Source organism: Myotis yumanensis, unplaced genomic scaffold, assembly GCF_028538775.1.
Source record: "Myotis yumanensis isolate MYYU_CA2020_CCGP unplaced genomic scaffold, mMyoYum1.0.hap1 SCAF_11, whole genome shotgun sequence".
NCBI classification, from domain to species: Eukaryota; Metazoa; Chordata; class Mammalia; order Chiroptera; family Vespertilionidae; genus Myotis; species Myotis yumanensis.
Genome location: NW_027223762.1, coordinates 15,581,720 through 15,598,010, shown reverse-complemented (window position 1 = coordinate 15,598,010; position 16,291 = coordinate 15,581,720). Strand labels below are relative to the sequence as shown.

At 41.0% G+C, this 16,291-nt stretch overlaps 1 protein-coding gene across 18 annotated transcripts in view; it reads right to left on the bottom strand.

The window, feature by feature from the left end:
* Window positions 1-16,291, bottom strand: part of LTBP1 (latent transforming growth factor beta binding protein 1) — a 344,698-nt gene that overhangs the window by 165,889 nt on the left and 162,518 nt on the right. For all 18 annotated transcript variants that reach the window (XM_070428970.1, XM_070428975.1, XM_070428973.1 and 15 more), the window contains 2 exons: window positions 6,291-6,515; window positions 4,797-5,071 (listed from right to left, as the gene is read on the bottom strand). In XM_070428970.1, coding sequence (XP_070285071.1) covers window positions 4,797-5,071; window positions 6,291-6,515 — 500 coding nt within the window. The remainder of the gene's footprint in view (window positions 1-4,796; window positions 5,072-6,290; window positions 6,516-16,291) is intronic.

Below are 16,291 nucleotides of genomic sequence, written 5' to 3'. Positions count from 1 at the left end.
TTAAGACTCAGAAATTATTATTAGGACACTGAGAGATCAAACATCGCTTTCCACAATAGGAAGGGTCCCTTCCACCCCATATCTTGACACTGTCAAGGTGGGAAACATTATAGTTGTTTCTGATTCCAATATTCCTGCTCTTTTCTCTTTATATACATGCCAAAGAAATGTCCTCTGTTCTCATGAATCTATCATCACTAGATCTATTCACCTAACCACTTAATTTTCTCCATTAATCCTCTTTCACTCCATCTCTAACACAGCTTTGGATTTCCCAATTGATATCCAAGAATATACCATTCTTAATGTCATTCAAGAATGAGGCTGCTTAAAACAAGATGTAGCTACTCATCTTCATCTCACAATCCTCCCCCAAACGCCAGTTAATCAATCATAGCGAGCATTTATCTGATTTCTGAAGCAAGGGAATTCAGAATAGTCCAACTCATCACCATCTTTTTCTTCACAGCAGCCCATAATCAAATCCTGATGCTTGATTCTTTGCAAAAGCCCTTATTGTCATCTCTTTATTTTCAACTTTTCTCCTAGATTAGACCCTGATCATTTCACAATTGGACCAAGACCAACTTCTCTTCCCTGGCCTCCTCATGTCTACCCTACATCCACCTACCCACCCCATTCATTCAGAACGTGAAACATTTTAAATTATTTTCTAAAAATTCATTAGCTCTTTAAAGTTACAACTTTTAAAATCAGCTTAAAATTATATTCCACAGGCATATCTCAGAGATATTGCAGCTTCAGTTCCAGACCTCCACAATGAAGCAAATATTGCAATAAAGTGAGTCACATTAATTTTTTTGTTTTCCAGTACACATAAAATTATATTTACACTATACTGTTGCCTATCAACAGCATTAAGTCTAAAAATATACGTACCTTAATTTAAAATACTGTATTGCCAAAAAAATATGCTATCATCTGAGTCTGTTGGAAAAACAGTGCCAATAGAGACTTGCTCAACGCTGGGTTGCCACAAACTTTCAATTTATAAAAAATTCAGTATCTGGGGAGCACAATATAATGAAGCACAATAAAAGGAAGTATGCCTATATTTGTACATTTTGAAAATTTTAATGTTTCCCTTTTATCCTCATAAGAAAATTCCAAATATGCTGAGATATTTGATACTACAACGACCTTATATACCCACTTCTCAGAGTAAACAATTGTTACAATGTTACAATATTTGTGTGTAAATGCATTTGAAGATCAATTATACACATAACGGCATTTTACCCTAAGTTTTTCATTTATCTTTCAAAAATAAAAACACTGTCCTAAACTCTAATACCATTATCACACCTAAAAAATTAATAATTCCAAAATATCATCTAGTATCTAGTCTACATTAAATTTCCCCAATTGTTTCCCAAATATCTTCTATAGGTGGGTTGGCTTTTGTTGTTGTGACTCTTTAGTTTCTTTCTAGAAAAGTCATTCTACTTTTTTTCCATTGTATGATTTTTCTTAAGAAACCGGGCAATAATATCATATATTATGAATCTGCCCGATGGGGGTGAGTAAGGGTTATATTTTTAGCTTGTTTCTTTACCCTCAATACTCCTAACAGTTGGGGTTAGGTGTAAAGGCTTGGTGAGACTCAGATTAAACATATTTGGCATGGTCAGTTTTAGAGTGATATGCAAAGTTCATACTGGATCACATCAGAAGGCACATGAGGTCGGTTGTCCCACTTTTAATGATTCTGAGTTTGATCACTTGATCAAGGGGGCTTCCCACTATTCTGCCTTGACACCAAGTCATTAAGATGGCCCTGTGCCTCGGGTTTACAAGGCTCCATGCTGTGCAAACATCTGCCAGGAATCCTGAGCCAGTTCACATCTCCAGTCTCTCTGATACTTCTTCCTCACCCATTTCTTGCCAAATTCTCTTTCCTCTGTTTAATTATCCTCCCCCTTTTCTCTGTGACTTTGGCTTCCTAACCAATTGCCCATTTTCCTCCACCACCCAAGCAATTTGTGAAACTCTATTCTATGAAGCTTCCCAGAACTTACTAGTAAATACATTCATCACAGTTCATGCTGGGTTCTCAACCCCAAGCTTTCTGCCTAATGTGCCACAGAAACAAGGCCTATTTCTGCCAAATTTGTTTTGTATATGCCCTCTTATTATAGCACATAAACATAGATGCTTACTGATAACTCCATGGCATTATAATTCTCAATAGTTGAAATCTGCAGCTAATAAGACTATTGCCATGAGCAAAGCACTGGTGAGCATTTATGCAGCTGTTTTTACCATTCATTTAGAACATCCTTTTTTAATATATATTTTTAATTGGTTTCAGAAAGTAAGGGAGAGAGGGAGAGCGATAGAAATATCAATGATGAAAGAGAATCATTGATCGGCTGCCTCCTGCACATCCCCTTTTAGGGATTGAGCCTGAAACCCGGGCATGTGTCCTGACCAGGAATCAAACCTTAATCTCATGGTTCATAGGGTGATGCTCAACCACTGAGCTACTCGGGCCTGGCTTTACCATTCATATAAAATCTACCTATACCTCCCCCTCTAGCTGGGTATGCAAACCAACCATAGCAAGAAAGCACAAATGTTTTCAAACATCTTTGTAGGATACATCTTATATATTAGTAACTATTTGCCAGTAATGTATTTTTTTCAAGATTGTTCATTATTATTTTCTATAATTTGGATCATCCTAATTGCACTAATTAATCTGGCGATCATAGACATCCAGCACCGTGTCTCACCAACAGGAGACAAATATATACTAAGAATGTTTTCTAAAACCAGGTCTTATTTTGAAGCTTCATATTAGTGACTACACCTGCAAAAAGAATTAAGACTCAAGATCGCTGTCTGGATCATTCAGACTGAATGCCAGAGAGGCATGCAGATAAAGCAGAAGTATTCCATTGAGTTTGAATTATTTAAGTAACTCCCTCAATTAGCCAATTCATTTTAATTATATGGTCCAGCTTAGGCTGAAAAGTAAATAATGCTTTAATGTTTTTTAGTTAGCACATTTCGGCTAATATTACACAAGAATAACAAGTTTGTAAATACTTCATTTTCTTGCTTTTTATCATCTGTGTTCCAACTTGGAAACGGGAGAAAGGCACTGGGCACACAATTTTAAAAGGATCTGTTTTTTCCTTCCTCATAACCAAACTAAGGTGAAATGATTAAACAATGCAAATGGCACCAAATTCATCCTCTCTCTCCAAAGCTGGTCTAGGGCACAATTTGTGAAGTGCATGAAGTATATCTTCAGCCCCACTATCCCTATAAAAAGCTGCTCTTAGCACAACTATCAAGACTTTACTTCAAAGCTAAACTTAAATCAATCCTGTTCCTTCTCCCAAAAAGTATTTGCTTAAACGTGGTTCTCAAAAGCTGTGGCAGGTTTAGGAGGCATTTCAAGTATCTGAGGGCTACACCTATTAACCTATTAACCGGCAACTACTACTACACAATGAAGATTGTGTTTGGGGAGATCAAGCCTTCCCTGCCTTACTGAAGTTACATGACATAAACAATCACTGACTATTATTAAGTTTGAGACTATGGATAGATGAGTACCTTCTAAGCTAGCATTTGCATAGTTTTACAACATTTGCAAAACAGTGCTCAAATTACCTTGTCTAATTTTAACAAAACCCAATATTCTTGTCTCCACCTTACAGATAAAAAAGCTGGTTCCCTGCTACCAAGGTCTGGGCCCCTAGCTATAGCCAAGATCATGTAACTCCACATAGGTGCTCTTTCCATTCAGGTCTACAAACCAATTTTGCCTTCTTCCCTGGGAGAAAGGTGATAACTCTACCATGGACTTGCCCAGAACCTAAAAGTGTTTTCCAGGTTTCTAAAGCAACAACAATTGATTCTTATTACCCCCAAATATTTCACACACACAATATTCTTTCAATATTCAGGTAAGAAGAGAGACATAATAAATTCACCTCACTCTTCTGATATGAGGCTGAAATCATGATCAAGTGACAGGAGGAGAACCACAGGACAAAGCTATGTCATAACCACATAATCCCAAAGCAGTCAGCACCATGTGGTTTGGGTAAAAGAGCCAACATTTTTGTTGCCTTCATTGAGCACTTTCAATGGTAAGTTTTAAAGGAAAATCAGCCTCCCCTCTACTTTACGATATAGATATCGGCCTAAAGTTACATGTAAATATCCAGTGCTATTTAAAATGCACTTCAAACATCTCAGTCATTGCCAATCCAGTTATGAGTTTTTATAAAGAAAATAAAAGATCACAAATTATTATTGTGTGATGGGTTCAAACCCAACTACACCTATTAACCTGCAACTACTACAAAAAGGCATAAATATTTTCAAAGCCTTTGCAGAATATATCTCAAGCCTGTCACATGTTTTACACACAGATCAACTTGACTGGAAAACAGAAATGGCAGTCAGGGACGTCCAGCAGTGTTTCTGGAAGGTCACTACTTAACCATTATCTTACAGAGCAGAGGTTGGAAAGCTTTTTCTGTAAAGGGCCTTGCCGACCATATTTTAGGCTTTGCAGATCATACGATCTGGTTGAAACCGAGCCGTTCTACCGTTAAAAGCCTGAAAGCAGGACAGGCAATATGTAAATGAATGGATGTGGCTGTGTTCCAATAAAACTTTATTTACAAAAACAGGCCCATGGGTCAGTTGGCCAAGCCCTTCTATAGAAAGTCATTTTACCACGTCTGGCTTTCCTGTGAAAATGAGGCTTTTCTAGAAAGCACTGCGGAAACAGGCTGGGCAGTGTTGCTCACCTGGGACCCGACGGTTTCCTGGAAGCAGCGGCCAAGCTGGGTCTTTGCAGCCACAGGATAGATGTGAGGAATGACTTGCTGGTGGGAGTACGTGGAGTGGACGGTCTGGGTCTTCTGGACGGGAAGCCCTTGGTAAGAGATCTGGGATTGGCCTGGTTGGGCTTCTTTTACCTTCTGGCCAGTTGGACCATCGATTCTGGAAACCTGATGTATCTGGACTGAGGCCTCCGGGGGGTGCTTCACGTGGATATTGACTATGTTGGGAGGAAATTTCACTGAAACAGATTGGGAGTAAAGACTTGTTAATCATGACAAATTAGCATGCGAGTCAGAGTGAAAGTCAATTTTACACATATATATACTTATACACATATGTATTATACATAGGAAAAATTATACAAATGCAATGTATACATATATTTGCCACACAGCCATCAAAATAAGTGAGAATCAAAGGATACATTTAAAATAAAAATTAAATCTGAATTTATGTTTTAAAAAATCAACTAATTACAAAGAGAAATGAAAACCTCTCTCAGTAACATATTCACTAAGATATTTTTTTCAGGTGAGTCATAAAAGTATGAAATTCATGCAGCTTATGGGGAGGTACATTTTATCAAATAATAGTAATAAAGACTCAGAAGTTGGATTACTTTTGAACTTCTCATTAAGTTCCGATTGCAAAGTTGTGGAATATACTTTTCTACACTACAAGAGGAAACACAATTTCATAGAGCACAGTTCTCTTGCCCTTAAATAACATATTGTGGATATAAGTTGGTGCTTATTGGGACACACACATGAAATACCAAAGTGTGCTATTTTATATCTGTAATAAGACTCACTTTCTGCCACTTTCAAACACAATTTCATCTTCTGATGCTAACGTTCAGGTTTTAAAGAATAACAGCCAGTAACGCTCTCTGACCCCTTTTAAAAACTGTGCGTGTCTAAGAGACGCCAGGTTTAAAAGAATGAATGAGTCACAGAATTCCTGAGCTCCAAGTGACCTAGTTTACCTTCCTCTACAGAGGAATATACCGAAGCCCAGTGAGGTTAAGTGATCATTTAGAACTAAAACCAGGCACTCTTCAACTATTAAATACACTTCTGCTCATCAGCAGGACCAGTGTGATCACTAGCTCATTAATGCTATAAGGGCCCCGAATTTCCAACTCGTCTTTCCATGCCCCAGGCCCGGCCAGAACAGGCCAGGCACATTCATCAGCTCTGGGCGCTATGAGTCATCAGAGAAGGATAGACTCCTTTTTGTTTTCTATTTCTTAGATACCAAATCTCTATGGCCTAGAAAGCACTTCAGCCACATACCTGGGCCCACATTCTGTCCCTACTGTCATTTCTCAAGCCACAGGTCACATCCTCCTTTCTGTTTCAATACCAGCCCTGGCCATCTGCAGGTACTTGGCTTCTGTGGGTTTGGCAGGCTAGCAGAGGTCTGACGAATGGGAAAAATCGAAATCTTAAGCTTACCTTTGACTCCTTGCTGACTCGTCATCGTCAGAGGCAAGGTATGTGTAGAGTGGACGACATGCGTCCCCAGCGCCTTGCCTGACTGCTGGGAATGCTGATAAAGTTTAGGAACGCTGCCACCATGGACTGGAATCTGGCAAAGCTTCCCCGTGAAGTTTGGAGGGCACTGGCATTTGTCCCTTGAGCTGCACTGGCCACCATTCATACATGGAAGATGGCAAATTACTGAAAGGGAAAAGAGAAATTGTGGAGAATCGGTTAGTTTCTCAAATGCTAAATCACAGTTAACCAACAAAACTTCCAGAAACACAGCACCATTACAGCCGTCATATCTCTACTGACTTTGAAACAGTAAACGAAGAAGTAACTACACGTTGGCAAAAAAGGTCTCTATTATTCACGGTCTTTGTTTTTCCATCCTAAGTCATTTAATTCTCCAGTTCCTTGCGGTGCTCTCCCCCAACAATGGAGAGAATTCATGGGAAAAGAACATATAAAGGAGACACTGAGGATTACTGTCTCACAGTGACCTTTGAGTATCTCTCGCATTCTGTAATTACTTTTTCCTATTCAATTCCTAGTTTATTAGCTGTCTCTCTAGATTATAAACTCGTGAGAAAAGGATATGTCTGGCTTAGTAACCTTTACATTCTCAGCAACTAGAATAATGCCTGGTACACAGTGGGCATTAAACATTTCCTCAAAGAATAAACAAATGAGAACACTAAAAATAATATCTGCTGAGAATATAATCTGAATAAGGGAGTAGAAGAGTTTGAATCTTGCTTTCCCAGAATTTGCCATCTCACTGGGATAACAAGACCACAGTGAAACCTAAAGACACAGAATGATTAGTAGTTTGGAATGTAATTTATTTAGAATACCGAAAGATAAAAGGGCACACTGGGTAAGGCATTTTCAGAGGTGTTTTAAATTCTGATGAAATTCAGCTTACGGCCAACCTCTTTATCACTAATGAATTCTTCCTATTGGCCTTTACACATGAGCAGATTTCCGCCAGCTTAAAAAATAAAAACCCCTCAACTCCATTTCCTTCCACGATTAAACTTTCCAAAAGAATTGTCTGTTCACTTCTCCACACACTCCCTTTCCCCACCCCTCTTCTACGGAAACTACTCTTCCTGAAGCCACTAATGGTCTCCACATTGCTGAATCAAATGGACGATTTCAGTCTTCCCTCGGTTTCCATGACATCTCACTCATCTATTTTGATCCTTCTTCTTTGCCCTTTCCATCTTAACATTCTTTACAGAATCTACTCTTTATTTGCCCTTTAAACACTGATATGCTTTAAGATTTGGTCTTAAAATCCTCTTTTTTACTATCTCTACACACTCTTCCTCTATGATTTCAACCTGTCATATGTGACAATTCCCAAATTTCTATTTCCTAGCAAGAGATTTCTGCTGTGCTCCAAATTACTACTACACATTTTCACATAGATATTCCATAGACATCTCAAACTCAACATGTCCAAAACGTAACTCATCATCTTCTCTCCAATGTCTCCATTCACCGAGTTAGTGGTCCTTAACAGCTCTGTCACCTGGCCCATCCATACTCCCAGTCCTGGAAGTCCTCCCTTCTCAACATCCATCAAATATGTGCACTTCTTTCCCATCACAGGGCCCCTGTTCCCTTTAATTCTTCTTCACTTATGAGTCTCACCTCATTCCCTACAATCTAGCTACATGGAGCTTTATTCAGTTCCTCAATGCGTAAGGCCCTCTTGCCCCCCGAAAGCTTTATCCATGCTGTGTCCTTGGCCTGGAACACTCGTTCCATTCAGCCCCCTCACCCATCAAACTCCTACTTATCTTTCAGACTCTGCTTAAACCTCACATCTTCTAGAAGCATTTGCTATTGCCTCTCATCTAGGTTTGGTGCCTATCTAGGCCTCCAAGGACTCTCGTTCACTGCCCATCCTGCCACTTAGCTTAGTGCCTGATGACCTTCCTGTATGCCTCATTCAACTAGAGCTCTGTGAGGTCAGAGACCTCATCTTTTGTTGACCCCTAACATGCAACTCAGCTTCTAGAAGAAACGCTGCAGCTCAAAATAGTACTGGATGAAAAATGTATGCCTACCACTCAGTCAAACACCATTGTAGGTGCTACAGAAGATTCAGTCCCTGCCCTCAAGACCGTAAGCACTAACTGGAGAGATTAGATAATACATGCTAACTAAAAACACAGATCACCAAATATGTGACAGTTGGAAAATATAAACTACAAATCGTTTGGAACTTCAGAGAAGGGGGAGTCATTTCTGGGAAATCAAAGTAGACTTAGTAGGAGGGATCATTTGGGGTAAGTCTTTGAAACTGGGCAAGATTCAGAAAAAACAATGGATTGCTTCCTAGGAGGACAGTATGTGAAAAGGACAGGAGGCAGGCATATTTGGGAGATAATGAGAAAATTTTCTGTTGAAACCTCAGATTCCTGAGGGGGAGGGGTCAAGTGATAAATAGAAGGTAGAGGCTTGTGTCAGCCAATGGATCAAGGCCCAATAAAACGTTTGGATTTTATTTTGTAATTATTAAGTTATTTTTGAAACTCCAAGGAGAGAACTAAACAAGGCAGAGAGACTGTTCCAGAAAGATGACTCGTGATGGATTAGTTGCGATGGAGAGTGACTAGGTGGAGAAGCCAGTTAGGAGACCATTAAAATACAAGCTGAAAAACACATGGATGAGGACGATGGCAACAAGAGTTGAAAGAAACACAAAGCGCCACAATGACAGAGGGAGAATCGATGCAACATGAAGACTGGACAGAGAGTGAACAGCAGGCCAAGGGAGAGTTGAAACAGTGGAGGAGGAAGGGGAGCCAAAAAAATGACCAAGGGCAAGAAAGTGTGTCCAGCATCGATGGGGCGGCTCAAGCCAAAACTGCCTTTGCTGAACGGGGTCTGAAGGAAGCTTTCTCCAGGGCCGATGTCCTCTGAGGTGCCGGGTAAGAGAAGCGAGTCAAAGTGGACTCCAAGGTTGAGTCAAAGACTTCATAACTCTCATGTCAACTCTGAACCGAATTTCTAAATCACAGCTTGGCTACCCGGGATGGATTCAATGTGTCATGGGCAAGGGGAGCCAGGCCAAGATTGAAATGTACTACAAATAATTTATAACCGGAATACAGGCACCACTCACTCTGCATGGTTCCAATATGCATGAATTTCAGTTTCCGCCGTTTAAATAACACCAGTCCCCCAACAGTATGGTTCAAACGTCAGTTGCCATAGTGTATTAGCTGTGAGTAATTGCATAAAGTACAAACTTCACTGCTAGCTCTTTGGTCCACAAACACCGCGTGGGTAACAGATGTGTGTGGTGATCAGTAACCAATCATGTCACTTCCTTCAAAGTCTGCTGGTGACTGATCCCTGCACATGTGCTCTCAGTTCACGCACAGACAGGGAAGCATGTCGTTGTGTTGCCTCCTCATCGCGCAGTGATAAAATCAATAGCATTTCACAGAAGTGGATAATTAAAAGGGTCAACGACAAAAAGTGCCGCAAAAAAATGACAGGCGGTTAACATTGGAAGTGAAATTGGGAAGCGGTGGTGGTGAAAAGGATGATGATGTGCCAGAGGAAGTGACATTAAAGGAACCCCCGGACAGCTCTGAAAGCACAACGGGTAAGATGTTGGCAGCTGATCTAGATGTGGAAAGGAGTATGACAACCCACTAAGGCAAAGAAAAAATACTCCATATCATGTTATACAGTGAGAAGAAAGCAAACATGTTCTAACTACTCTTGGTAAGTTCTACTCAGAGAAACAAAACACTTTAATTCTCAGTGTTTCTAACATTTTCAATTACAGGGCACTAATTAAATATTAGCTTTACTATTTTTTTCCATTTCCATCTACATGTATAACCACAGTAAAAGAGTTTTAATAAAAAACGTTTTCAAGGTCATGGAACTTAATAATTCATTGATTAATAAGATCATTTTGCACATGGCCAGTTTGCATTAGCTTGCACGATCATTTTCATGGTCCTGTACTACCATGCAAAGATGACTATATAATCAATACTAAAATAACTTCACATATGCAACCATCTTTTTTATAAACAAAAAACAACTGACTTTTACTAGATATTTCTAGTATCAATAGCAGATTTTGAAATTAAACTCAAACTTAATCAGTTTTGTTTAAATCTACCTTTAAACCCAAGATAGCTTCCACACAAATGTTCCAAGGACTGCCCGAGTCTAAGTGGACACAGCCATAAACCCAGAAGTTAACTCCACTACCCCTGTGTCTCTCTGCTCAGACAGGAAACAGCGTCTACTTGACTTATTCCGATCAATAAAAGGTCACTATTGCTAATCATTTATGAATGAGAAAGTAAATATCTATTCTACCGTTCCCGCATTTTTCAAAAATCTAAATTACAATATAAAGTTCTTTGCCTCGGCTCAATACACGTTGAATCCTTTGTGGCAGGTGATCTTTTTATAGCTAAATAGTCTTTTATATCAAAGAAAACAAATTGAAAATCAACCTACAAACTTAAGGAATGAACTATGAATGGTTTCTTTCTGTTTCAAAAGTTCATGCTTTGACCTTTTGCCTAGTGATCTATAGTCTGTGTTGCCAGTGTTCTAGCAAGCCTTCTCAAGGCATACAGAGAAAGAGGACTAAGTTCTCTTTAAGGCTGACTTGGGAAGCTTGTGGTATGCTGGCTGCAAGTCTAGCTATAGCACATATATTTTAGAACATGTAACTAGAGGTGTCACACAGAATGCTGGCTGAGAAAGCCCATAACTTTATCAGCTTGATATTTAGCGGGCCATCCCCATAAGTCACTACATTGCATGCTAGGTCACCTGGGACCTACTGAAAATAACAAGAGGTCTATGGGCCTCCAGCCTGTTATTCTAGAAAGTATCATTTCATCCCAGCCACTCAATGCATCTCACGGTACTGCTATAAAAGGTCAACGGGAGCAGAAGGATCCATGCTGGAGGTTTTAAATATGTCAAGTGCTTCTGTGTGTCCCACCATTCGTTCTGGTCTATAAAACAACTTGCAGCACTCCGGAAGCTGGGCTGACAGAATCATAGTCCCATTCTATATGGCAAACTGGAACTTAAATGAATAGATATTAGTCACTTGTACCCAAATATGGGCAAAATGAATTTTCTAAAGATTTGTACTATAGAAAGCCATACCCGCTCTGTCTTCCCTGTTATCTTAGCTATTAAAAATACTTCAGCTCTAAGAACACACCTGAGTTTCCTGCAGCAGCATCCCGGCCCCTCCACCACCCTCTTGCTTTCTGTGCCAGCAGACAATTTTGTGGCTGAGGCAGAAAAGGGAAAACAAACTTCCACTTGAAGAAACCCTGCACCTGTCCTCTCACACACACACACACAAACCAACACACACACACACACCACACACACACACACACACACACCCCACACATACACACACCACACACACACACCACACACACACACACACCCCACACCACACCACACACACACACCACACACACACACACCACACACACACGACTTTGATTTCCATAGCTGCTTCAACTTTGCCACTTGTCTCTGATTAGAAGAATAGCTTTCCCTTAAAAGTTTTCCTCATTTTTGTTGATAGCCCTTGGAGTGTGAAAGAAAAAAGCCATACTATATTTTAGAAAGTAAAAGTTATTACTTTATTCTTTCCCCTAAACATACCTATATTGTCCCCTTTTAAAGGGTACCCTTCAACTCTATTCAGCCAGATAGTGGGTTCCTACTATAACTGTTTAAAGCTTTTGGATAACAAATATGTTAGATAACAATTAAATGCTGCAAACTATAGCTCATGTCAAGAACCTTAAAAATAACAAAACAAAACAAAACTGGGTCCTGGTTAAGTAGCTCAGTTGGTTAGAGCGTCATCCCAATACACCAAGGTTGTGGGTTCAATCTCTAGTCAGGGCACATATACTAGTAAGAAGCAACCAATGAATGCATAAATAAGTAGAATAACAAATCAATCTCTCTCTCTCTCTCTCTCTCTCTCTAATTAATCACTAAAAACAAAACACTGTATGCTTGCCTTGTGATCCAGGATGCATCCCCCCAAAACAAACATACAGACAAAAACCTGGAACTGAAAGTGGAGATGGAGGTCCCGTTCTTCTGAAGGTAGAACAGAGGCATGGAGGAGGCCTAATGCCACACATGAGGCCAGGAAGGAAGTACAGAGATTAGCAGGCATTTATTACAACTAGGTTTGGGGGTGGGGGTGGTTAATCGAATGTAGAGATTTACAACTGTGCTTTAAAATTGCCTTCAGCCAATTCTTAATTATCTGTCTGCCAACATATACTGACTCACGGACACTACCAAGAAAACATGAGATACAATGGTCCAGAACAACCAGTCCAAGGAGGTGACATTTAAGCTAAACCTGAAAGAAGAATCCAGTGACTTAAAAAGTTGGTAAAAAGAGTGTCTGCAAGAAGAAGTAATAGTGGGAGGTGGGATCTTGAGGTGAGACATGGTTTAGGCGGCTAGGGCAGCAGGAGCGTAGAAGACAGGGAGAAGGTGAGAAAAGCTGGGCTGGACAGACAGATAAGGGCCAGATTCCCGTTTCTTTCCACAATCATATAGGGCAGCCTGTAAAATCAGATACAATGAAACAGGAAAAAAATATATATAAATAAAAGCTTAAAATTTAGGACCAGGACAGATAAGATCTCAGGAGTCCCATAGACACAGAGATCGGACTGGTGGTTGTCAGAGCAGAGGGTGGTTGGGGGACAGGAAAAAGAGGTAAAGGGATTAAGAAGCACAAACTGGTAGTTACAGAAGAGTCACTGGGAGTGTAGGAAATATACCAGTAGTAGTTAATAATATTGTAAGAGTGTACGGTGCCAGGTGGGTATTGGAAATATCAGGGGGAACACTTTGTAAACTGTATGATTGTCTTAATCACTACGCTATACACCTGAAAGTCACACAATATAATACTGAAAATAAACTGTAATTGAAAAATAGAGTAAGAAGTAAAAACAATCATAGGCACCAGAATCAGAGAAAAAGGAAGAACAAGCCTAACTCAGATCAGTAGAATCCTCTACTGTACACACGTGAAATGTGCACCATGAGTGTGCTCTGTGTTCCTGGCCCTCCTTATACATTTTTTAGTAACTAATTAGCCAAATTTAAATCAAATTCCAGAAGATGTCACTTAAAACTCCTATAATCATCCTATTGGTAAAATGACTTTTTTTAATGTGTGTGAGAGAAGTGATTAGTATTCTCAGTCTTACATACAAAAGGGAAAATGGGAATCCAAAGAAATCTGAGGGCAAAGGGAGGATCCTTTCATAAGAGTCAAAAACAGCTTCAGCACGCTCTCCCTGGCACAATCTTTGTTTTCATGCGTTAGAAACGGGGGAGAGCAACTCCATCCCACCCCCACCTGTCACTCACTGAAGTGTACTGGGCTGCAGATCTCAACAAATGCAAAATATCAACCTTAAACACAGACAAAAATTCCAAGAACGGCGCTGGTTTCTAAAGCTGGTGCCCATGAACAAATGCTTCGATACCACATTCTGTGTAGAATCCGGGAGATAGGAGGCCCGACCACACACGCACAGGCATACCGGAGCTGCTAATTCGGGATGAGGCCATTCATCATCTCAGCTTTGTTTATGGCTTTCCTTTCCTTATCAGGAGCCTCACCCTGGCTGTGGGCTACCTAATTTGATCTCGTTTTATACTCTGCATCACCTAAGAAGCGCCACATATCGGGCACATCACAAAATCCACTCACACCCTTCACCCCCAGACGCTGATGGCGGTGCTTTCTCTCAGAAACTTCCACTCCCCAAGGCCCTTTCCCCTTAGGAAAGACACAGCCACATCCCCAGGCTGCAGAAGGAACACAGGAATCCCAGGCTCTTTGGGACTGGGGGGTCCTTTAGTAACAACCTTCATGCTGGCTCTTTAGGTTATTTCATCTCTTTCTCGCTTAATTATTTAACTCGTCCCACCCGGAGATGAACTAGTACATAGATATGGAGTATAATTCATTTTGCTTCAAATTGCAACCTACGAATCTTAATATCAGTGACTGAATCGAACTGGCTTTCCCATATTTTTAAGACAAGCAGTTATTTTGAGTCGACTCCAAAGGGGTTAGACAAAAGGTGGTGGGGGAAAGAACGTGGCCATTTAGGACAGAGTCAGGGTGGAAGAATAGGGGAAGAATGCAGGATAAGAAAGGACTGATACAAAAGCAGGGCAACGCTCCCCGGGAGACGTGAAAGAGGAAACGCACTGGGTAATAAAAAGAAATGGGGTCTGTAAAACTCAGTCAGATGCCAGGAGCGATAAATTCTGGGTAGACAATGTTTGGGAACCACACTATAAACAAAAACCTGCGTGGCCGTCTACAGCTTCCTTTTATTCCCACCCTCCACGGATCATGACCTTCCCTGGCTCCCACCTAACTGCGCCCCCACAAGTGAGGCCGCCCTCTCAGGCCTGGTCCTGTTATTTCTTTTAAAGGGCAGGGAGCCCTTTCGGAGTCCTCCTCCTGAGTGCTAAGCAGTCACAGATGAGCATAAAGGTCAGTGACGGGGATGCAGTGCACAGAGTCCAAATCACCACGATCAGGGAAGTACCCACCCCCAAGGATACGGAATATCCTGTGGAGCTGCTGAAGGGACAGGCGTGTGAGCTCAGCTCAGATCTTTCTAGATGTTTGAACTGTAAAACCTTCAGGCAGGACCCCCAGCTCCCCATGCCTCTTTACAGGCTGCTGGTGGCCTTAAAACCTCCATGTAACACAAAGGTGCCTGGGGAAAACCAGCGGAGAGGCCCCTCAAGACTGGTGGGTAAGCTCTCCCACACACTTCCAGTTCAGAATTCTACCACACATCACAGCCTATGGACTGAGTACGGACAGGGGTTGCCTACACTCACAAAATGGGCTGAATAACCCCGTGACAGCTGCTGTCATGATTGGATATCGGTTTCTACCTCAGTTACTGAGAACTTCTTTGTCTTTTAGACTTACAGGCCTTTGCGGAAGGACTGGAGTTAGAGGTTTTAAATAAAGGCTTTTGACAAATACTAAATAATAATAAAATTTGTAAGAGTGCATCACAAGTTTCGATCTTACAACCTGTTAGATTTAAAATTTTTTAACCCAGATTTCTTCTCTTACACAGCATGCACAGAGGGCTGAGAATGTTTAGCGGGAACCAGAGGTGATTTTTGGACATTACCATAAACGTGAATGATGGTTAAGAGGTTCCCAAGTGGTTTCTACCAGATCACTGCCTCTGATATGCAGACTCGTTTGAGCTGAAAAGCTGGACACCACAATTTCCGGCTTATCTATTTCAGAGATTCTATCACCAGTGGGAGACATCTAAACCCAATCATGACAGAAGGGCTCTTCTGGGTCTCATTTTTGCTGCCTCCCCAGCCCGATTCCCCACCGCTGCTGTTATGTTCTCTTTAGTTCCAGACATACCCAACCCTGATCTGTACTGAGCAGGACATGCTTCCTCATACACTCGTGGTTCGATACAGGTTCTTTCCTCTCTTCTTCCAGCTCACCACCCCGAGCCTCTGCTTAAGCTTCACCTCATCACCAAGGCCTTTGCTGACGATGCCAGAGAAAAGCTGATAGTTCCTCCTCCCAGCCACATACTCGGGGCAATGACTGTATGTGCATACCCAGCCCAGAGAGCACCGAACTGTCATTGTCTGGATGCACATCTGACTTCTCCAAAAGGTCCTGAGCTCCTGGAGGAAAGGAACCTTGTCTTTGGGATGTTGACCTTTTCAGGGGCACATCCCAAGCTTAGCAAAATGCTAGTCACACAGGAGGAACCTAAGAAATGTTTTTTGAATGAATAAATGAGCAAATGGGAGCTTTCTATAAAACATATTTTTTAACATAAAGTCAGCTAAATGCCAAATTCTGTACGTTTATAGTTTGCTTT